This window comes from Gigantopelta aegis, chromosome 5 (assembly GCF_016097555.1).
Source record: "Gigantopelta aegis isolate Gae_Host chromosome 5, Gae_host_genome, whole genome shotgun sequence".
Lineage (NCBI taxonomy): Eukaryota > Metazoa > Mollusca > Gastropoda > Neomphalida > Peltospiridae > Gigantopelta > Gigantopelta aegis.
In genome coordinates this window covers 21,049,386-21,073,244 of record NC_054703.1, presented here as the reverse complement: position 1 = coordinate 21,073,244, position 23,859 = coordinate 21,049,386, and the positions used below count along the sequence as shown (strand labels likewise).

At 38.0% G+C, this 23,859-nt stretch overlaps 1 protein-coding gene across 1 annotated transcript in view; it reads left to right on the top strand.

Moving 5' to 3' along the window:
- The window catches only part of LOC121373810, a 48,876-nt gene extending 30,613 nt beyond the window's left edge, over positions 1 to 18,263 (top strand). Inside the window, exons 2-4 of the mRNA XM_041500586.1 lie at positions 6,571 to 6,669; positions 13,640 to 13,694; positions 18,026 to 18,263. Of these exons, the coding sequence (XP_041356520.1) occupies positions 6,571 to 6,669; positions 13,640 to 13,694; positions 18,026 to 18,122 (251 nt within the window). The 3' untranslated portion in view covers positions 18,123 to 18,263. The remainder of the gene's footprint in view (positions 1 to 6,570; positions 6,670 to 13,639; positions 13,695 to 18,025) is intronic.
- Positions 18,264 to 23,859: the final 5,596 nt, after the last annotated feature.

Genomic DNA, 23,859 nt, shown 5'->3' with positions numbered 1-23,859 from the left:
TGAGCTAATAGGGAAATTCCTACTAGCTACTGCCAGTAGGAGCACACCAATACTACTATATTTATATCCAGTTAAGATCCAAGCACGCTGTTCTGGGCACACACACATCAGCTATCAGTGGGTTAATGGTTAGTTATTAGTGGTTAGTGAAAGAAAGAAAGGAATGTTTTATTTAACGACGCACTCAACACATTTTAGTTACGGTTATATGTCGTCAGACATATGGTTAAGGACCACACAGTTATTGAGAGAGGAAACCTGCTGTCGCCACTTCATGGGCTACTCTTTTCGATTAGCAGCAAGGGATCTTTTATATGCACCATCCCGCAGACAGGGTAGTACGTACCATGGCCTTTGATATACCAGTAGAGGTGCACTGGCTGCAACGAGAAATAGCCCGATGGGCCCACCGACGGGGATCGATCCCAGACCGACCCGCCTTGCGGTTTGTGAGAGATAAGTCTGTGTAGTGGCCTTACACCTACCCATTAAGTCGTTATAACTCGCTCTGGATGGAAGCCGGTACTGGGCTGCGAACCCAGTGTCTTAACCACGACACCACTGAGGCCTAATATGTATTAACAGAAATCTCACATTTATAATTCCCTGCCCCCCATCCACGCTAAGTTTTTCTTTTTTTATTTAGAGGGCTAGACAAATTTCTGAACGATCTAACCGTTATTCACAATCAAAATCGTATCACTGCACAATCCAGAGTCGAATGGGCGTTTGGCAAAATACCGGTTGATTCCATGAATCTCTATCGGGTGCCTCGTCGATAGGAGGACAGCCATACCGGAGGAAATCCTTTACTGGACCATACATCCTTCCTGTACCGCTCAAAGAGGACTTCCACTCCCAGACTAGTTTATTAAATCAAAACTAGCACAGCACCAAAAGACCGCTTATTGTAAATGTCATCACTGCATTAAATAATTTCAGAAAATGTAAAAACATATGCCCCTATCAACAATAAATAGAGGATAATAAACGAGTTAACAATTATTATCAAATTTATGTCCCAAGTGAAATAATTTTCAGTTGTCATGAACTTTAGCGAGTGATAATTAAAAATTATTTCACGAGAGACATAAATTTTATAATAACTGGTATCGAGTTTGTTATTCTATTTATTACCTCAGCTATTGTTTTCTCTAAAAAGCTTTTATTTTGGACTCACATGCACGCACAGTTTTTGAAACGATGTAAAGCACTTTACGCACTGTTCTGAGTATTGCTATGACTTTGCAATTTTATCACGTTCATATTATTTTCAAAAACAAAAGTTAAAAATCTAAAATGAATTGCATTAAAATGACATTTTGTTGTACATTAACACCAAAAACAAAGAGCTGTAAACGCATAGCGTCTTTTTGTGTTTGCGAAATCGCGATGACGTCATATTTAGTACCGACAAGGTCATTGGTTTGTAAGCGTCAAATCGTCCAATAGTATTGTTCGTTAGACCCATGCAGAATATTTCCCACAGAAAATATGGAAACTATTTTCCCTGTTATGAGTGACCGCTGGGGTAATAAAGAGCTGTATATCTAATATCTAAATTAGGGTACATTGGAACAGCAGGGCGTTTAGAATTTTGTATAAAATCAACTAGCCATGAGATAAGTGATTTTAAAAATTTACTAGCCACAATTAAAACTTCACTAGCCCTATACTTTTAAGTTAATACAATTTGACTAAATAATAGTAATAATCAGATATGTCACCTAAATAGGAAGACAGAGCTTAAAGACACTAACATTGGGGTGGGGTGGGAGTGGGGGCAGGATATTCATATTTACAAAATAGACTTAACTGAAACATTTGACAAATGTTTTTCACTAGCCGTCGGGCATTGCAATAGTAGTTATTTACTAGCCCGACACTGAAAGAAAAATGTTTTATTTAACGACGCACTCAACACATTTTATTTATGGTTATATGGCATCAGACACATGGTTAAGGACCACACAGATTTTGAGAGGAAACTCGCTGTCGGCATTTCATGGGCTACTCTTTCCGATTAGCAGCAAAGGATGTTTAATTTCCGCTTCCCACAGGCAGGATAGCACAAACCATGGCCTTTGTTGAACCAGTTATGGATCATTGGTCGGTGTAAGTGGTTTACACCTACCCATTGAGCCTTGCGGAGCTCTCACTCAGGGTTTGGAGTCGGTATCTGGATTAAAAATCCCATGCCTCGACTGGGATCCGAACCCAGTACTTACCAGCCTGTTGACCGATGGCCTAACCACGACGCCACCGAGGCCGGTCAGCCCGACACTGAATATCACTAGCCATGGGAGTGGGGCTACCATAACCTGGAAGCCATGGATAGGTTCCGATACATTTTATAAACACAGATTCACAGAGAAACACATATTCCAGACAACATTTAGGGACAGATGTACCACAAGTATGTAGGTCTGTCACACACGTTATGAACATCTGATCCATTCAACTGATTGGCTTTTTTCTCGTTCCAATCAGTGCACTACAACTGGTGAAAGACCGTGGTATGTTATTTCCTGTTTGTGGGGAATGTGCATATAAAAAATCCCTTGCTACTAATGAAAAAAATGTAGCAGGTTTCCTCTGATGACTACCTGTCAGAATTAACACGTTTGACATCCAATAACCGATGATTAATTAATCAATGTGCTCTAGTGGTGTCGTTAAACGAATCAAACTTTAACTTTGTGGGCATTTGTATATGATTATTTCTTAAAGTATATATTATGCAAACTGTTTTTGTGAGTTTTTACTTATAATATGAAACTATTAACTGACGTTTCTTCTTTGTCCTAAATAATTTATATTAGAATGTGTTATCCTTGTTTTGTGGGTTTTTTTAAACTATTGGACTCGAGTACTCAACTCTACCAGGACCCGAGTACCTGACACTTAAACTAGATGACGATGAGATTAAGGAATAAACTAAAACAGCATTATGCATCTTAATTCCGGTGCTGAACATGGATGCCAAATCATGCCATTGTAACTGCATTTACAAACCGGTTGATACGTTCGGGTATTGTGACGTGCGGACGGACGGCCAGTTTAAAAAAAGAAACTAGCGCATGATCTTATAATTATTGTGTAACTTGTATCGTTGATTATCTATCGCTGAAATTAGTGTCCTACATTGTCCATTGTATTATAGTTGATCATTGTATTCCACCTTGTACGGGTACTCGAGTCCTGTGAACAGAATCGAGTCTTGCTAGACTCGAACCCGTGCCTGAATACTCGAGTACTCGTGGAGACCCTAGACGCGACCGATTCAAGTTTAAATTGATATTCATAAATTCATTACGGGGTTGACCTTTTTGTGGAATTGTCCTGGAGGCTATGCTGCAGTTTTCTTCTTCTGTTAATGAGGAAAAGTGAGTTAGAAAAACAGAAGGTTGAGGCTGAAATGAAACTAAAGAAATGTAAAAGGACATGGCGGAAACAAAAGTGACAATCGAGGAAGTAATGCATGCAGAAAAATACACGTATATGTCAGGAGGGCTAGTTCAAATATCTGGGTCGTAATAGAAACACATGGACTAAATCATCTCTCTCTCTCTCTCTCTCTCTCTCTCTCTCTCTCTCTCTCTCTCTCTCTCTCTCTCTCTCTCTCTCTCTCTCTACCCCGCCCTCTCTCTCTTTTCCACCGCCTGAACATATCTCTGTCTGCTCTCCCTCTATCTCTCTCTCTCTCTCTCTCTCTCTCTCTCTCTCTCTCTCTCTCTCTCTCTCTCTCTCTCTCTCTCTCTCTCTCTCTCTCTCTCTCTCTCTCTCTCTAAAACAACAACTTTTCTATCTCTCTCTATTGTATTCTCTTTTTTCTCTCTCATAATTATCTAAATAATATTTCCATGTGTTTTCCTTTTCTGACACGTCACCAATAGCCGATGTGCATTTTTGTGCTGGAGTGTCTTTAAAGGGACAAACCTTAGTTTCAGCCCATGAAAATGCACGCTAAGTTTAGTTAATCTACAAACTTGTAACACATTTTGATAAAGTTACAATTGAGAGAAACATGAGTCTGTGACTTTGAAATGGTGAACCGCCCTTTAAAAATAGACTAAAACTCGACTAAAAGTCGAGTTTGTAGATTAACTAAACTTAGTGTTGATTTTCACGGGTTGAAACTAGGGCATGTCCCTTTAAAATAATAATAATAGTACTATTGTGTATATGAAAAGTATCTACGTCGTTGTAAAATATAAAAAGAAGTTTTGGCTTTTGTAAATGGAAGGTTAGGCTCTGACATTAAAACACATAACATTTCTAGTTCGATATCAGTACTGTGAATCGATTGGAATTGCAATATCGATTATCGGTTATAATCGATTTGCGCAAAATCGATCAACTTTCGATTACACAATCGGTTAAAATGTTACGAAAGTTGATCGGTTGGTGTAAATCGGTTAAAATGTTACGAAAGTTGATCGGTTGGTGTAAATCGATTATAACTGACCATCGATGATGCAATTTTATTAAAAAGGATTTAAGTTATAACCACCATGCAACACAACACAACACAACACAACACAACACAACACGATACAACAACACAACACAACACAATACAACACAACACTACACAATACAATACAATACAATACAACATAACACAATACAACACAATACAATACAACATAACAATACAATACAATACAATACAACATAATACAATACAACATAATACAATACAATACAACATAACACAATACAATACAACATAACACAATACAATACAACACAACACAATACAATACAATACAATAACACAATACAATACAACAACACAATACAACACAACACAATACAACACAACACAATACAATACAATACAACATAATACATACAATACAACATAACACAATACAACACAATACAACACAATGCAATACAATACAACACAATACAACACAATACAATACAACACAATACAATACAATACAACACAACACAATACAACACAATGCAATACAATACAATACAACACAACACAATACAATACAAGCAATATTGCATTTCATTTCAACTTATTTTCGTGCTTATATCCAGTAGGGGAGCGGGACGTAGCCCAGTGGTACAGCGCTCGCTCGATGCGCGGTCGGTGTGGGATCGATCCCCGTCGGCGGGCCCATTGGGCTATTTCTCGTTCCAGCCTGTGCACCACGATTGGTATATCAAAGGCCGTGGTATGTACTACCCTGTCTGTGGGATGGTGCATATAAAAGATCCCTTGCTGCTAATCGAAAAGAGTAGCCCATGAAGTGGCGACAGCGGGTTTCTCTCTAAATATCTGTGTGGTCCATAACCATATACCTTACGCCATATAACCGTAAAATGCAATGTGTTGAGTGCGTCGTTAAATAAAACATTTCTTTCTTTTCCTTATATCTAATTACGACTCAAGCACGCTGTCCTGGGCACACATCTCAGCTATCTGGGCTGACTGTCCAGGACAGTGGGTTGGTTGTTAGTGGTTAGTGAGAGAGAAGAGATTGTAGTAGTATTACACCTACGCATTGAGTCGTTAAAGCTCGCTCTGGGTGCGAGCCGGTACCGGGCTGCGAACCCAGTATCTACCAGCCTTATGTCCGATGGCCTAACCACGACACCACCGAGGCCGGTGCTTTATTGCAACCACTGTATGTTTACACTGGTTAAGGGGACAGATTCCCACCTAGAGTTGTGTTCGCCGAAATAGACCCTATAAATTACTAATTTTACCTTTAATAATTTGTTTTCTTTATGTACACATGAAAGCAACCACCACCCCGAACATATTTACATTAATTTCATCAGCTAAACCAGAGGGTAACTACAGTTAACATTTCCCAACACAATCGAATATTTCATTTTCCGAACATATTTACATTAATTTCATCAGCTAAAACAGAGGGTAACTACAGTTAACATTTCCCAACACAATCGAATATTTCATTTTCCGAACATATTTACATTAATTTCATCAGCTAAACCAGAGGGTAACTACAGTTAACATTTCCCAACACAATCGAATATTTCATTTTCCGAACATATTTACATTAATTTCATCAGCTAAACCAGAGGGTAACTACAGTTAACATTTCCCAACACAATCGAATATTTCATTTTCCGAACATATTTACATTAATTTCATCAGCTAAACCAGAGGGTAACTACAGTTAACATTTCCCAACACAATCGAATATTTCATTTCCCGAACATATTTACATTAATTTCATCAGCTAAACCAGAGGGTAACTACAGTTAACATTTCCCAACACAATCAAATATTTAATTTTCCGAACATATTTACATTAATTCCATCAGCTAAACCAGAGGGTAACTACAGTTAACATTTCCCAACACAATCGAATATTTCATTTTCCGAACATATTTACATCAATTCCATCAACTAAACTGGAGGATTAACTACAATTAACATTTTCCGTCACAATCGAGTATTTGATTTTTATAATCGATAATCTGATCGATAGAGTCAAACCGATCAATTTTCGATTATAATCATTGAAACATCACTATATTATATACTGACCGATTTTTGTTTTGTTGTTGTTTCAGTGTCAGCGAGTCAGGATTTAACAGAAGACAGCAAACCAAGTTTTATCATCTCTGCCTTGTGCACGATACGCGGTAAACTCGTGAAAGAATGCGTCAACGGTAAGAAACCTTTGTGGTGTTTTCTCCCACCTTTTCCCTTAGTCCGGAGGGACGTTCAAAGTGTGGTTTTACTATGACTATGACTATGACTAAGAGATTTACGTGCACATTCAGAACAAGCTGTAGTAGCACACGCCTATCCTGGCCACAGGGACCGACCTTGGCCGGTTCCCTCTGTCCAGGACAGGAAAGGGTTGGGGGAGGGGTGGATCTCCTTAAATACCCTTAATATAGCTGGTACTCAAAACTTGTCGCACCATGTTTCAACCGTTTCTCAACCGAAATGGTATATGAGATATGAAGTAAAACAGGACAGCAAGACAGTTTTAACATTAAAAAAGCATACACTCACATACACACACATACACTCACATGCACTCACATACACTCACATACACACTCACATACACTCACATACACTCACATACACACACACACACACACATACACTCACATGCACTCACATACACACTCACATACACTCACATACACACACACACACATACACACACTCACACACACACATACTCACATACACTCACATACACACGCATACACTCACATACACACACTCACACACACTCACATACACACACTCACACACACTCACACACACACTCACACACACACACACACACACACATACACACACTCACACTCACACACACACACTCACACACACTCACATACACACACATACACTAAGCACGTAACATAGCTACTTGCATCATTATTAACAAAACAAATCTTCAATGACAACCTTTAAAAAAATATCCCCGCCATTTTAAATTTGCTACATAGAGGGAAGTAACTCGCCGTGCACGTTAAAGGTAGGGTCAACTCAATTAAGAGCCTTATTTGTTGGAAAGATGCATACCCGGACCATCAACACATACTGACACTTTAGCAAATGAAAAACGCGTAATTTTAGAGTTAATAAAAAAACATGATTATTCCTGCTAACTGGGGGCAGCCATTTTGTTTCGTTTTTGTGACGTCCGGTGGGATAGCTTGGAGCGAAGTGACGTCAGCTCCTGACCATCTCCTGTTGTACAGTGTAAACAAAAGCAGTAATTTTCGACAAGGCGCTTCTCTTTGATCAACCTGACTTGTAAAACAGCATAAATGACGTAATAATATAATAAACTATTTAACTAAATATATTTCAAGTTGTATTAACGGAACAAAATGGGGTTATAGTATGTTCTCTGTTAAATAATCCAAAGGAAAAATGTACACTATTAGGCCTATTGATATGCTACGCTGGAGCAAAAACGACAACCCACGATACCCAAGTGATAATTTTCTTTTCTTTGGGACTACGTTATTGGTCAGTTCTGTGGTTTTAGATGGAAAAGTCTACTTAATCAATAGTTTTACAGAACTATTTACAGTAAAAAAACCATGTCCATTACCATTTTAGGGGCGACAGGTAATATTCCACAATACCGGTATGTGTTTTTGTGTCTAGACAGTGTCAATTAATTGGCTCGTCTGGTTACCAATCAAATACACACCTGCCAATCAGGAATCACAGGTAGAAGCAACTAACAGCATAGACCAATTAACTAAGAAAACACTCCGTGTATCATTTCAGTACATAGGTTAATGCATGGTCAAAACATTGTTAATTATTTCGACTTGTGGTGTTGCCACTTTGACAATGGTATTTTATTTTGTATTGAAAAATAATATATATAGTGCTGAATATACTTATTGCTGCCTTACTGGGATGTGTATTATTACAGAACATTGCAATGTATGACTATTTATCATCCCGCAAAAACCAGGTAGATTGTGTTTCTCTAAGGCTCATTCCTGACGTTACGCGTTAAGTATTATATAACCACCAGCTCGCCAGAGGGCGTACTCACTGAGATGGTACAAAATGGCTGCGCCCGTTATATATAATAGCCGTCACATTTAAACGTTTTATTAATTAACAATATGATTATACTTGTTGATATTAAGCAATAATGTGCATTATATATCGTTGAATATGCATACCAGGCCAAATGCCTTAATTGTCCCTTCCTTTAAGAAAAGTATTGCCTTAATGTGCCACGACTGGTATATCAAAGGCCGCGGTGATGGAAAAATTTAGCGTGTTTCCTCTCTAAGACTATATATCACAATTACCAAATGTTTGACATCCAACAATAAATCAATCAAATAAATTAATTAACCAAAACATTTGGTCATTCTGAAAAATTTATTTCGAGGAAACTCGCTGTGTTTTCCTAGTAGGACAGGACATACCACGATATTTAATATGCCAATCGTGGAGGCACTGGTTTAGAGGGGGAAGAGTACCGAAATAGGTCCACTGAGACGGTCGTTCCTATGACCAAATCACATAGGCTCTCAGTGCAGGCTCTCATATATAAAATATCTGGCTGATTTCTGCCCGAATTAAATGAAAATGTCCGAATCTGGATAACAACATTTCTTATATAACATTTAGTGAAATATCTTAAATAAAAGTATTATCAGTCACTCATTTCACTCTAAATGTGTTATCGTCACTGTAGAATGTGTTATCTTCACTGTAGAAAGTGTTATCGTCACTGTAGAAAGTGTTATCGTCATTGTAAGAAAGCCGGAACTATTTTGCTATTGACATTTTAAAAATAAAGGTAAATTGCCAAAAGTTATTTAATAAATAGAAAATTTCATGTTTTTGTCAAATATGATTTATATCTCATCTCGTCTCGCAAGCTTCACTCAATGAAATATAAATCATATTTGACAAAAAAAACCCATGAAATATCTTATATTTATTCAAATTAGCATTACTGCCAAACACGTATATAGGTTTGCAAACGAAACACTACGCACTTTACATTTACTACAGCTGATATTGTGTGTGGAATTATGAAAAAAAACACATAGCGAAGCGGTTTCAGGGAAGCTCAATTTAACCGAAAAACTCAGTCGTTTTGGCCCGAATTTGAGGATTGAGGATTATCTTCAGAACTTGGGTGGGGGGGGGGTAGTTGCTATGACACCCCCCTCCCCCCGCCACTCGTCTCGTACGTTTAAGCCAAAGCACGTTAGATGAGCGCCCAAGAGGTTTCAAGGGCAGACAGCTTCAATGTAGTGAAATCCCTAAGGGTTGTTACAAAAATTATCGCTCGGGGGCGGATAAAGGAGCGGACTGTTTATGACGCAATAAATTCTTCGCCTGTGCTAGTTAACATTTTGATGTATCTGTGTCTGCAACGCCACTGAGTTATTTAAGCATACACTTCGGAATGTATTTAGCAACAATTACCATAGTATGTCCGTGTGGACCTATTTAATAGCTCAAATCTGCAACCGTCTTACATTCAATGACTAAATTTGGTTCAGCCCATTGATAGAATTCATTGATTAGCCGTTTTCGTGTTGATTTGCGATTCAGTTTTTAACAATTCTCTTTGATGCGCTTGTTTTGTTTGGTCTCGTTCAACCAAGACTGTTTATGAATGAATGGATGAATGGATGAATGGATGGATGAATGAATGAACGATGGATGGATGGATGGGTGGGTGGATGGTGTGGTGGGTGGTTGGAAGATGGGTGGATGGTGTGGTTGGAAGGATGTATGGATGGATGGATGGATGGAAAGATGGATGGATGGAAAGATGGATGGATGGATGGATGAATGGGTGCATGGATGGATGGGTGCATGGCTGTCTGGCTGGCTGGCTGGATGAATGGATGGGCGGATGGATGGGCGGATGGATGGATGGATGGATGGATGGATGGATGGATGGGCGGATCGATGGATGGATGGATGGATGGATGGATGGATGGATGGAAAGATGGATGGATGGGATGGATGGATGGATGGATGAGTGGCTGGCTGGCTGGCTGGATGGATGGATGAATGGGTGCATGGATGGATGGGTGCATGGCTGGCTGGCTGGCTGGCTGGCTGGCAGGATGGATGGATGGATGGATGGGCGGATGGATGGATGAATTGAATGAATGATGGATGCATGGATGCATGGATGGATGAATCATGGATGGATGAATCATGGATGGATAGATGGATGCATGAAAGGAAGGATGGTTGGATGCATGGATGGATGCATGGATGGATGGATGGATGCATAGATGGATGGATGGATGCATGGATGCATGGATGCATGCATAGATGGATGATGCATACAAATGATCCCTTGCTGATAACTGGAAAATGTAGCTCCATGACTGGTACATCAAAGACTGATATCCCTTGTCCTATGCAAGATTCTTGTTACTACTGGAGGGAGGGGGGGGGGGGGGGGAGTAGTGGGTACTCTGTATGGAATCTGGTACTGGACGCAATCCCAGTTCATGGCAACCTTAAGCCCGGTGTTTTCAACCATAACAGAACAGGGCCGTGTTCCACAAAACGATCTTAGCCCTAAGATCATCTTAAATATCTTATGCACTTGAGATGATCTTTTGTTTCCTCCAGCAATATCTGTGAGCTCCTTCACCATATGTCCGATGCCATATAACCGTAAATAAAATGTGTTGAGTGCGTCGTTAAATAAAACATTTCCTTCCTTCCTTAAAGAGACATTCCTGAGTTTGCTGCATTGTAAGATATTTCCGACTAATAAAATATTTCTACGATTAAACATATATTACTTATATTTTCTTGTTTAGAATATCAGTGTCTGTAAATTCAATTTGTTTTTTGGTCGTCTTAATATTTATAAGAAGCCCAAACTGGATTTTGTAATCAAATAATTTCGTAGTACGAAAAACAAAACATTTTAGGAAATAAAATGAAATTTAATCTAGTACAAATATTAGAACGATCAGAAACACGTTTAATACACGGCCGCTAATATTTTATGCAGAAAAATATATTTGATATATAATTACAATCGTTAAAAAAACCTCTGTTAGTCGATAACAGCTTTAAAATTACAGCAAACTCAGGAATGTCCCTTTAAGATGATCTTAGCGCTAAGATCGCTTCGTGGAACGGGGCCCAGTGCCCTGTTCCACAAAGCGATCTTAGCCCTAAGATCATGTTAAGTTCATAACTGTCTTATGTACTTAAGATGGTCTTTTGTTTCCTCTCAGTATCTGTGTGGTTCTTCACCATATGTTCGACGCCATATAACCGTAAATAAAATGTGTTGAGTGCGTCGTTAAATAAAACATTTCCTTCCTTCCTTAAGACGATCTTAGCGCTAAGATCGCTTCGTGGAACGGAGTCCAGAACTTATTTACACTCAGATCACCATACGGCGATACATGAATGTGATTTACAACAGTTTGTGCAGCTGCATAAATCAAAAATACAGCAGGGATGGAGCAGCAAACGTGTCTTCCGATATCAACGAAATGATAATACTACAATGCAGTTTCACTTTGGGGTCTGTTGTACGAATTTCGAAAACTCGAACTCCCTGAAACTCGAACTATTTCGTCGTCCCCTTCAACTTCGAGTTAACGAAGTTCGACTGTAGTACAATAAATTGGCATCTATAGCACAATAGAACATAACATCTTATATATTGTAATATATATATATACAATAATTCGAAATTTCTAGTTAATATTTATAAAATATATTTGGGGGTTTTAGATACAGAAATAGTGTAACATCGGCAATATAATTTACTTTATAGTGTAATACATATACAATAATTCGAAATATCTACATTTCAAAAATACGGATTACTATTAACATTCCAATGATCGATTATAAGCGAAAATTGATCTGTTTATATATTTTTTTTAAACATAATCGATTGTGTGAATTATTATATGACGTCCAAAGAAAGAATGGGAATAAATGTTGGGGTTGAGGTTTATTTTCAAGTCTACATATAGGACATTTCATGGGGTTTTTGCCAAATATGATTTATATCTCATCTCGTGAAGTTTGCAGTTATCTCTCACGAGTCGCGTTTGCGCGACGAGTGTGATATGATTGCAAACTTCACGAGATGAGATATAAATCATATTTGACAAAACAACATGAAATTGTTTTGTTATTATATAACTTTTGTCCATTTACCTTTATTTTTAAAATGCCAGCAGCAAAATAGTTCCGGCTTTCTTACAGTGAAATTTTCACTCTAAAATGTGTTATCGTCACTGATATTTTACGATATTTCACTAAATGTTATATGATAAATATAAAGATATTAAATAGTTATTAAAGGTAGGGTCTTGTGTAGGGACTAGATCCCGGTGAACACGGCAATAGGTGCATCGTCCTTATAATTTAAATTCTTCTAATGGTCATGTAATCCTAACCGATGTAATCGGTCGTGTAATCGAAAGTTGATCGGTTGATGCAAACCGATTTTAACCGATGATTGATGATGAAATTCTTACCGAATACCAACACTATATTCAACACTACATTACCGTCATCGGTTGAAAGAGATATATACTCTTCAAAAAAGTAGGGGAACCTGAAATATTAATGTTAATATCAACTATTAGACCGAATATACGTTTTGACCACAGACTTCCTAGTAAAGAACGTTCAGGTCTGTTTATCAACATATCGAAACACATTCCATAGTTTGCACATGCATCACCGCAGTTGCCCCGTACACGTACGTGGGGTGTTATTCTCGATTTTGACAATTTCCAGGAAGGTCCATTAATCACTGTGGAACACATTATTTCTGTCAATCGTTTTCATTCTGTTGATCATACAGTTGTTATTGTTTTGTTTTTAGTCATTTTTATTGTTTGAATTTGCGATTTACTGATAAAAAAAACGTCAACTTTCAAATTTCACTTCTGACCCCAATCTTTCTTTAAAATCTTGGTGGTCATAAAACCTACTGTAATACTGAACTACCGGTTGTAATGTTTGCCAAATTAATTCACTATTATCATATAACCATTCCCCACAGCTAATATACCTTACAATTTTGGCAAGTGTAAATTCTTATTAGAGTTCCCCTACTTTTTTTTAATAGTATATAATTGATATAGTGTACCTTTTTTTCTGTTTCAGAACTACAATCGCTGATGATGCAAACGCTATATTCACATAATAGCTTTCGGAAAAGGTAGGTCCACTATTCTTTATTCTTCGATCAAATATCTTACCGTGACCCCCCCCCCCCCCCCCCCCCCCCCCCCCCCCCCCCCCCACCCCCACACCCCATTGTTAGGGTTAGGTTTAGTTTTAAGATTAGAGTAACATTTAGGGTTAGGGTCAGAGTTAGTTTTGAAATTTGTTACGTTTAGGGTTAGGGTTAGGGTTAGTTTTTGTGTTAGTTAGATTTAAGGTTAGGGTTAGCGTTAGTTTTAAGATTAGAGTTACATATAGGTTTAGGGTTAGAGTTAGGTATTGTGTTAGTTAGAGTTAGGGCTAGGGTTAGTTTTTGGGCTGGGGTGAGATTCCCTCTTTATACATGTATACTAATTAATATACTGGGGCGATAACTGGCGGGTATCTCTCCCGTTTTTCTCTGTAGTAAGTAGCTTGAGTACACTCCTGTTTTTATTTGTGTTCACAATAATTCTGTGGAATTAAATGTACTTTTATTCGGTGTCGTCTACAGTTCCATCTAAAGATGTTAATATCAGTGCATGTTAAAAACGTTTTCTTTATCTTTTTTTTTTTAATAACATGTTTTGCGAGAAACATTCAAATAGTCAAATTCACCCAGCACTAATACGTATTTTAATTAAAAATAACAGATTTAGTGGGCCTTGTTTTTCTAAATATGGATTATAAATGGAAATTATATTATTTTGGAATACCAAACCTCGCTATCGTATCACCCAAAACATTTTAATTGAACCTCGATTGGGTGAATCCCATGACAATCTGTGAGCAACTTCATTTTTAAAAATTGGAACTCTTTTATAAGGAGTCTAAAACGTACAAAAATATAATAATAATAATAAATAAATAAATAATAATAAATGTTAGCATGTTCTATAGTGAAAATACATAGATGCAATTACAAACTAAATTTAAAACTGAAATAGATGTAGAAAATTTTGCTACCATGTATAATTTAAAGAGCTCTGTTGTTGCACTAAATGATATTCGAGTAATACTATGTCTGATGAGGCACGCTTTGAACGCGGTATCCGTGTCTCTACAGTTGCGTGTTGAAGCATTAAAGGCACTCAGTCACGGATGGCTGACCTAATTAATGACCCAACAAAGTATTATCTGAAAATATATTCATTTGATTTGTCCCTGAAAGTACTTTATTTAACTACCTACATAACCACCATATCCCTCGTATTATTGATATTTGTAAAAATAATTGAATTATGTCCATGATCCATAATTCAAAGAAAAATAACGGCTATTTGGTTTGCAGAGGTGTGACGTATTATTTTTAGTCACGTGACGGGCACCCACCGTTTAAGCGTTCAGTGTCAAAATGGCGACGCAAATATCCCATTTCAGTCGGAACAGTTTGACTATTTCCAGCAGTGGAAATATTTTAGAAAAGATGCAAGGAGTTCAGGTGTTGTAATTTCTTCACTTAGCGTGAAAGAGTTCCAAAATTCAAAACTTTTAATTGACGACAGGGTGACAGGGAATCCCATCCTATGTGACATGGAATCCCATCCAGTGTGATTTAATTAAAACGTCTTGGGTGATACAATAGTGAGGTTTGGTATTTCAAATAAATGTAAGTTCCATTAATAATTCATATTTAGAGAAATAAAAATAAAATAAGAATATTAAATCCGTGACTTAGTGCCTTTAAAGTTAATACCCCAATTATAGCAAAATAAACAAGATATTAATATAAGTGAGTTTTATTTTATGCACGCAAATGCCCACCACCGCCATATATAAGCCGAGTTATCTCCCTTAAAACTTCGTCACAACCAATCCCATCGCATTTTAAATAAACTACGTCACTGGTTACTTTTTATTTCTTTATATTTTTATCTTAAAATATTTTCAACAATTATTTGTTAATTATTCTTAATAAGTTTACATCTTCTTTTAGGCATGTTTGATTATTTGTTTTTTTTAAAAACCCCAACTAGATTGAGCCTTTTTTCGCGTGTTTCCAACACAACGAAGACAATTCACCCGGGCCTGTGCATACCGCCTGCACAATATTCTAGCGATTGAAATGTGATACACGCGGGATTATACGTCACAGCGCGTGATATCGAAATGCGCGCGCTAATTGATTACTGCTGCCACTCGAGCTGTCCGCGCGGTTGTTTAATTGGTTCCCTCCCCTGGGCTAGCGTTTGCCGTTATGTCAAAATGACTGTGTTTTCTACTTGAAAAGATCTTTAGTGTGGCAAGCTTCCATTCAGACGTAGTAATTGAGCGATTAACGTGAATATCTCTTCTAAGGACCCAACCGTCTTTAATTATTGCTGGCCGCCATATTGGCCACGCAACAAAAACTGCAGTGGAGTTGTTTCCCTTTTCTGAGTTACGTTGTATAGTCGAGTGGTGTCGATTACAATATTGGAATGTTTTTCGGGGTTTTTTTCGGGGGGGGGGGGGGGGGGGTTGCCTTTTCTTGTTTTGATTATTGATGTTTCAAGCGTTTAATGGTGTGTAAAACGCGGATTACCAGAGTTTAAAACAAAGGTAGTTTAGTTATAAATTTGTCTATTCATTTATTTAATTCACTTGGCTTACCATAATATTATATTTTTATTTCATTCATCTTATTTAAAGAAGACTTCTCTCTCGCTTTCTCTTTTCCTCCCCCCTGAACATATCTATCTCTGTCTGCTCTCTCTCTCTCTCTCTCTCTCTCTCTCTCTCTCTCTCTCTCTCTCTCTCTCTCTCTCTCTCTCTCTCTCTCTCTCTCCCCCGCCCCCGCCCCCCCTCTCTCTCTCTCTCCCCCCCTCTCTCTCTCTCTCTCTCTCTCTCTCTCTCTCTCTCTCTCTCTCTCTCTCTCTCTCTCTCTCTCTCTCTCTCTCTCTCTCGCTGTGTAACAATTACATTTTTCGCGAACCTTCGCATCGTTCACTCTCACTGAACGCGGGCCCAGTGTTTGATAATCCAAGGTGTTCGGGGGCGTAGTCTAAATGGCTTTACAACTAAAACTTGCCAGAAGGACATCTCCTATAAATGTGCCAAGTTGCATGCTTCTAGGCCTATGACAAAAGAAAACATTTCTGAAAACAAAATATTTTTAGTAATAATGTCCGGTTACTCAGTTCGCAGCAGTTCGGCAGCCAATATTAATATTATAAAGTTTCAAGTTAAAGTTTGTTTTGTTTAACGACACCACTAGAACACATCGATTTATTAATCATCGACTATTCAATGTCAAACATTTGGTAATTTTGACATTACAGTCTTAGAGAGAAAATCCGCTAAATTTTTCCATTGGTAGCAAGCAATTAAGGGATCATTTATATGCACCATTCCACAGACATGATAACACATACTACGGCCTTTGATATACCAACCTTGGTGTACTGGCTGGAACAAGAAATAGCCCTAGATATGGTGTGATGATATTGTGAGTTTAATAAAAACTGTAGATGTGTTTAATTTTTGCAATTAATAAATATGTTGTAATAAGGTACGACGAGATTGTTGGTTTATTGAAACTGTAGATGTGTTAGTATTTTGCATTAGTAAATGATGTTGGCCTAATATAGTGAGGTGAAATTGTGTGTTTATTGAAACTGTAGATGTGTTAGTATTGTGTGTTAGTTAAATAATGCAGGCCTAATATAGTGAGGTGAAATTGTGTGTTTATTGAAACTAGATGTGTTAGTATTTTGTGTTATTGAAACTAGATGTGTTAGTATTTTGTGTTAGTTAAATAATGCAGGCCTAATATAGTGAGGTGAAATTGTGTGTTTATTGAAACTGTAGATGTGTTAGTATTTTGCATTAGTAAATGATGTAGGCCTAATAGAGTGAGGTCAAATTGTGAGTTTATTGAAACTGTAGATGTGTTAGTATTTTGCATTAGTAAATGATGTTGGCCTAATATGGTGAGGTGAAATTGTGAGTTTATTCAAACTGTAGGTGTTTGTATGTTGCATTAGTAAATGATGTTGGCCTAATATGGTGAGGTGAAATTGTGAGTTTATTCAAACTGTAGGTGTTTGTATGTTGCATTAGTAAATGATGTTGTAATGTGGTGAGACGAAATTGCAGCTTTAAAATGTGCTAAATGTTAAAATAATATACTATTCCTTATTACATCAAAACAAACAAACAAACAAAAGAAAGAAAGGGGAAAAAAAAGACTTCGATAATCTTCGTGGATTAGCAACAACATTCGGTGGTTTTCGGTATTTAGTGTACTCAAAAATAGACTTCGGCCATCTCCGTGTATTAAAAATACCATTCGTTAGCCTCGGTTACTTAGTACAGTTTCTTTCTTTTCTAAGTCTTTATATACTTCTACGTTTATATATTTTCCAGAATGAAATCAGCTGTTAGCAGCGAGGATTCGGTGAAAATGGGATTACCCAACAAAAGACGAAGGGATGAAATGGACGGTTTCTATAGCAACTGGTGACTTAATGGCGTCCCCGCCTGGCTGTATTGTATCCAGTCATTAAAGGACTAGATGAAACTTAATAAAAAAATGAATATTTTCATTGGAGTGGTGCCTGTGTTCATACTTTTGACGCATAATTAAACATAATTTTTGTACATATTTTGGTTTTACTATCACGTCTGTGAATATGTGAACTTAAAGGCGCATACCCTAGTTTTTCAGCCCGTGAAAATGGACACTAATTTTAGTTAATCTACAAACCTGCAACACATTTTGATAAGGTTATAACAGTGAGAAGCTAAAGTCCGTAATGTTTAAACAGGGAAATACCGTCTAAAAATAATTAGAGCTTCTCTCGATAACCATTACTTCTCAGATAAACTTGTGTTTTTAGAATTATGAATAATTACCTGCACCAGGGGCCAGTTGTTCAAAGAATGGTTAAGCTGACCACGGGCTTTTATAGATATCTGTTTTTATATTTCTTTGGAAATGTAATAATTATGGGATATTGGACGAGCTTCCATTTTGTATGGTGTTTGTGTCCCGAGTGAAATAGTTTTCAGTAGTTTCGAGCTTTAGGCAGTAACAGTGAGAATTGTTGCACGAGGGACATAGACATGGTGCGGAGTGGTGGCGAGTTTAATATATTTATTACTCATAATTGATCTTGATTTATATCACTCAACTTGTTTGGTTGGCGTCCATGGAAGGTCGTAGTAAGATAATCGATGATATGTTGCAAGATATGTTTTTAATAATAAATGTTCCCATTTTGTGTTTCTAAAACAGTTGGCTAATCATTTGAACAACTGGTCCCAAAATATATCAATATACGAGTTCGTGTGTGAGTGTATATATATATATATATATATATATATATATATATATATATATATGGGCTTATGGCCTTACATACAATAAAATAATTGAATTGAATTATGAATAATCCATTTTTGTCTACTGCAAAAACCTGGATGACCAGAAGCACTTCAGGTGTACGACAATGAATATTCTAACTAATAAAATGTACATACTTCTAATTTAAATTATTAAAAACTGCTTGAATGGTGAAAAATACGTCGTAGTGTTTAAAAACTAGGGTCAGTTACTTTAATGTTCGTCCAGGCATCGAAATAAGTCGAAAACAGTTGTGTGAAGAAAGACGAGAACGGTCCTTCGTTCTCCTCAAAATATTACGAAACAAAAACTACATCACCTAAATTTGGATCATTTGTGTGTTATTAAAATATAGAATACACATATATGTACAACACAGTACAAAGAAAGAAATGTTTTATTTAACGACGCACTCAACACATTTTATTTACGGTTATATGGCGTCATACATATGGTTAAGGACCACACAGATTTTGAGAGGAAACCCGCTGTCGCCACTACATGGGCTACTCTTTCCGATTAGCAGCAAGGGATCTTTTATTTGCGCTTCCCACAGGCAGGATAGCACAAACCATGGCCTTTGTTGAACCAGTTATGGATCACTGGTCGGTGCAAGTGGTTTACACCAACTTATTGAGGCTTGCGGAGAATTCACTCAGGGTTTGGAGTCGGTATCTGGATTAAAAATCCCATGCCTCGACTGGGATCCGAACCCAGTACCTACCAATCTGTAGACCGATGGCCGGTAATACAGTACAAGAACACTGTTGTGATATCGAATGAGTTTAAACATGTACAGTAAAATACTCGTGTAACGAACTGCAAGGGACCAGACACATCGGTTCGTTATGTCAGTAGTTCGTTATATATATTTGCGGAAGTTGGCCATTTTGAGTTTTTCAAATTTAAACAAGAATTAGTGTGGGTTTTGTTTTAACATTTTTATTGATTATCACCTATATCAGTGAAATAGTTTTTGGTGCATTGCCGTTAATGCTACTGACTGATAAGATACAATTATGATCGGTTCGCTGTATATATACTAATTTACACTGAAATTCACAATTTTGACAAACAAATTGGTTCGTTTTAACAGTTAATTCGCTATACATTTTTTGTTCAGTACATTACAATTTATTAATATGGGGGGGGGGGGGGGGGGGGGGGGGGGGGGGGATTTTTACAATAATTTCGTTCTAACCGGTAGTTTGTTGTAAGCGCGTTCGTTCTAACAGTACTTTACTGTATCTAGCTATTTCTGTGAACGGGTTTTATTGTAATAACAATGGGACTTGTAAACTTGCTAAATGTGTCATAAACTATAAGTTAAAGTTCGTTTTCTTTACACCACTAGAGCATATTGATTCATTAACCATCAGCTGTTGGGTGTCAAACATTTGGTAATTTTGACGTATAGACTTAAAGATGAAACCCGCGAAAAAAAAAGATGCATCACACATTGTTTCATGATTATTGTTTTTTGCATTTACCATAGTTTGACACTCAATAGCCGATGTATTTTTCGTGCTGGGGTGTCGTTAAACATTTATTCATTCATTCATTATATGATTATTGATTAGGCTTACATTGATTTCATAATTATGAGCCTGTTCAGTGACGGGTCCAGAAAATCCATTGGCGGGGGGGGGGGGGGGGGGGTGATTCCTTGGATTCTCCAAAGTTTAAAAAAACACTCTTTTTTTGTTTAACGACACCATTAGAGTCCATTGATTTATTAATCATCGGCTATTAGATTATTAAACATTTGGTAATTTGGCATTGTGTTAGAGAGGAAACCCGCTACATTTTTCAATTAGTAGCAAGGGATCTGTTATATATCAAAGGTCGTGGTATGTACTTTTATATGCACGGCCTTTGATACCGCACTCGTGATGCACTGATCCAACGTCAAAAATTATCAAATAAAATTACCATATAACTGTCTCGAAATCTAGGGGGCCTCTGGGGGTCTCCCTTAGATACGCCACTGCCTGTGTTAAGCTTCCGTTTTCATCGTCAAAAGACAGGACAGCTCATACCACGGCCTTTGATATACCAGTCGTGGCTCACTGGCTGGAACGAGAAATAGCCCAATGGGTCCACCGACTGTGATCGATCCCAGACCGACCGCGCATTCAGCGAGCGCTTTACCACTGGGCTACGTCTCGCCCCACATACATATGGTTCAGGGCCACACAGATATTAAGAGAGGAAACCCGCTGTCGCCACTTCATGGGCTACTCTTTTCGATTAGCAGCAAGGGATCTTTTGTATGCGCCATCCCACAGACAGGATAGTAAATACCACGGCCTTTGTGAAACCAGTTGTGGGGAACTGGCTGGAACGAGAAATACCCTAATGGGTCCACCGACGGGGATCGATCCTAGACCGACCGTGCATCAAGCGAACGCTATATCAACTACTGGATGCCAAGCACTTGACAGACGTAGGATTAGCTCGTTCCAACCAGTGCACCACAACTGGTCAAAGGACGTGGTATGTGCATATAATGGATGAGGCTTTTGGCTGCAGTCACACTTTCTTGCTAGTGTTGGCGTGGTCCATTATTTCTTTGCATCAGTATAATACGGGCTATATACCACGAGGTGCGAAGAAAAGAATTATTTGTTTAAAACGAAACCTCAGCACATTTTAAACTTCGGCTATTTCGTCTAACGTGGTTATTTGAACACTTCGTTGATGCAAAGAGATGGGGTAAAGTTTGTTTTGTTTAACGACACCACTAGAGCACATTGATTTGGTAATCATCGGCTACTGGATGTCAAGCATATGGTAATTTTGACATACGTATTATAAAAAAAAGAAAGAAAGAAATGCTTTATTTAACGACGCACTCAACACATTTTATTTACGGTTATATGGCGTCAGACATATGGTTAAGGACCACACAGATTTTGAGAGGAAACCCGCTGTCGCCACTTCATGGGCTACTCTTTTCGATTAGCAGCAAGGGATCTTTTATTTGCGCTTCCCACAGGCAGGATAGCACAAACCATGGCCTTTGTTGAACCACTTATGGATCACTGGTCGGTGCAAGTGGTTTACACCTACCCATTGAGCCTTGCGGAGCACTCACTCAGGGACATACGTATTACTGTCTTGGATGGAAAACCCACTACATTTTTCCGTTAGTAGTAAGGGATCTTTTCTATACACCATCTCACAGATAGAATAGCACATGCCACGGCCTTTGATATACCAATTCATTTTATTTCAACTTATTGTCGTGCTTATATCCAATTAAGGTTTAAGCACGCTGTCCTGGGCACACACCTCAGCTATCTGGACCGTCTGGTCTTACACCTATCCATCGAGTCGTTATAACTCGCTCTGGATGGGTGCCGGTACCGGGATGCGAACACTATACCTACCAGCCTTATGTCCGATGGCTTAACCACGACACCACCGAGGTTGGTAATATACCAGTCGTGGTTCACTGGCTGCAACAAAAAGAGGAAATCCGCTGCCGCCAGACAGGCTACTAATACCGATGAAGAAGGAAGGAAATGTTTTATTTAACGACGCACTCAACACATTTTATCTACGGTTATATGGTGTCAGACATATGGTTAAGGACCACACAGATATTGAGAAAGGAAACCCGCTGTCGCCTCTTCATGGGCTACTGTTTTCGATTAGCAGCAAGGGATCTTTTATATACAACATCCCACAGACAGGATAGTACATACCACGGCCTCTATTACGCCAGTTGTGGGGCACTGGCTGGAACGAGAAATACCCTAATGGGTCCACCGACGGGGATCGATCCCACACCGACCGTGCATCAAGCGAACGCTTTACCACTGGGCTACGTCCCGCCCTTAATACCGATGAAGCAGCAAGGGATCTTTTATTAAAGTTAAAATTTTGTTTTTGTTTAACGACACCACTAGAGCACATTCATATTGGCTATTGGATGTCAAACATTTTGCAATATGACATATAGTCTTAGAAAGGAAACCAGCTACATTTTTTTTATTAGTAGCAAGGGATCTTATATATGCATTTTCCCACGGACAGGACAGCGCATACCACGGCCGATGATATGTCAGTCGTGGTGCACTGGCAGGGACGAGAAATAGCCGCAATGGGTCCACCGACGGAGATCGAAGGAGAGGATGATTTCTTTTACGACACTTCCGCACATCTTCAGTGGCGGATCCAGAAAATCCATTTGGGGTGGGTGGGGGTGGGGGGGGGGGGGATGCAGTGACATGAGGTGGAATGCCAAGTGAACTTTCGGGGATGTTTGGAGGGGATCGTAAACAAAAATCAAAATTAATATATATATAAAAAATTATAACTATCGCAAAATTTGGGGGCGGGCCTCTCTCTCCCCCCCCCCCCCCCCTTAGATCCGCCTCTGATCTTAAACTATAGGCCGAATAAAGCTTTATTTCATGTTTTATATTTATTTTATTTTTTATAATTTGTCTATTTTATATTTATATTATATGTTCTATGGCTTTTACTTAAGGATTGTCTGTTATTTCTTTTACGTTCATCGAGGTATGAAAAAAAAAAATCCTACGCAAACTGTGTGAATCGGTGAAACGTTCGTTGTCACATAAGTTTGCGGATTATTATTATTATTTATTTTTATTTTTTTAATACCCAGATGAACGTAAAAAAATTACAGACAATACTTATAATTAAATTTGAATTAAATTTGCTAATAATAACACTAAAAGTTCACATTTTATTTTGATTTATTTTTGGTCAATAACCATTAACGCTCAATAACCTGCCCATATAAAATGACGTCATCATAAAATGACGTAATGCTATTTGAATGGCGTTGTCATGGCGTTAAAGTCTGGACTTTATTAAAGTC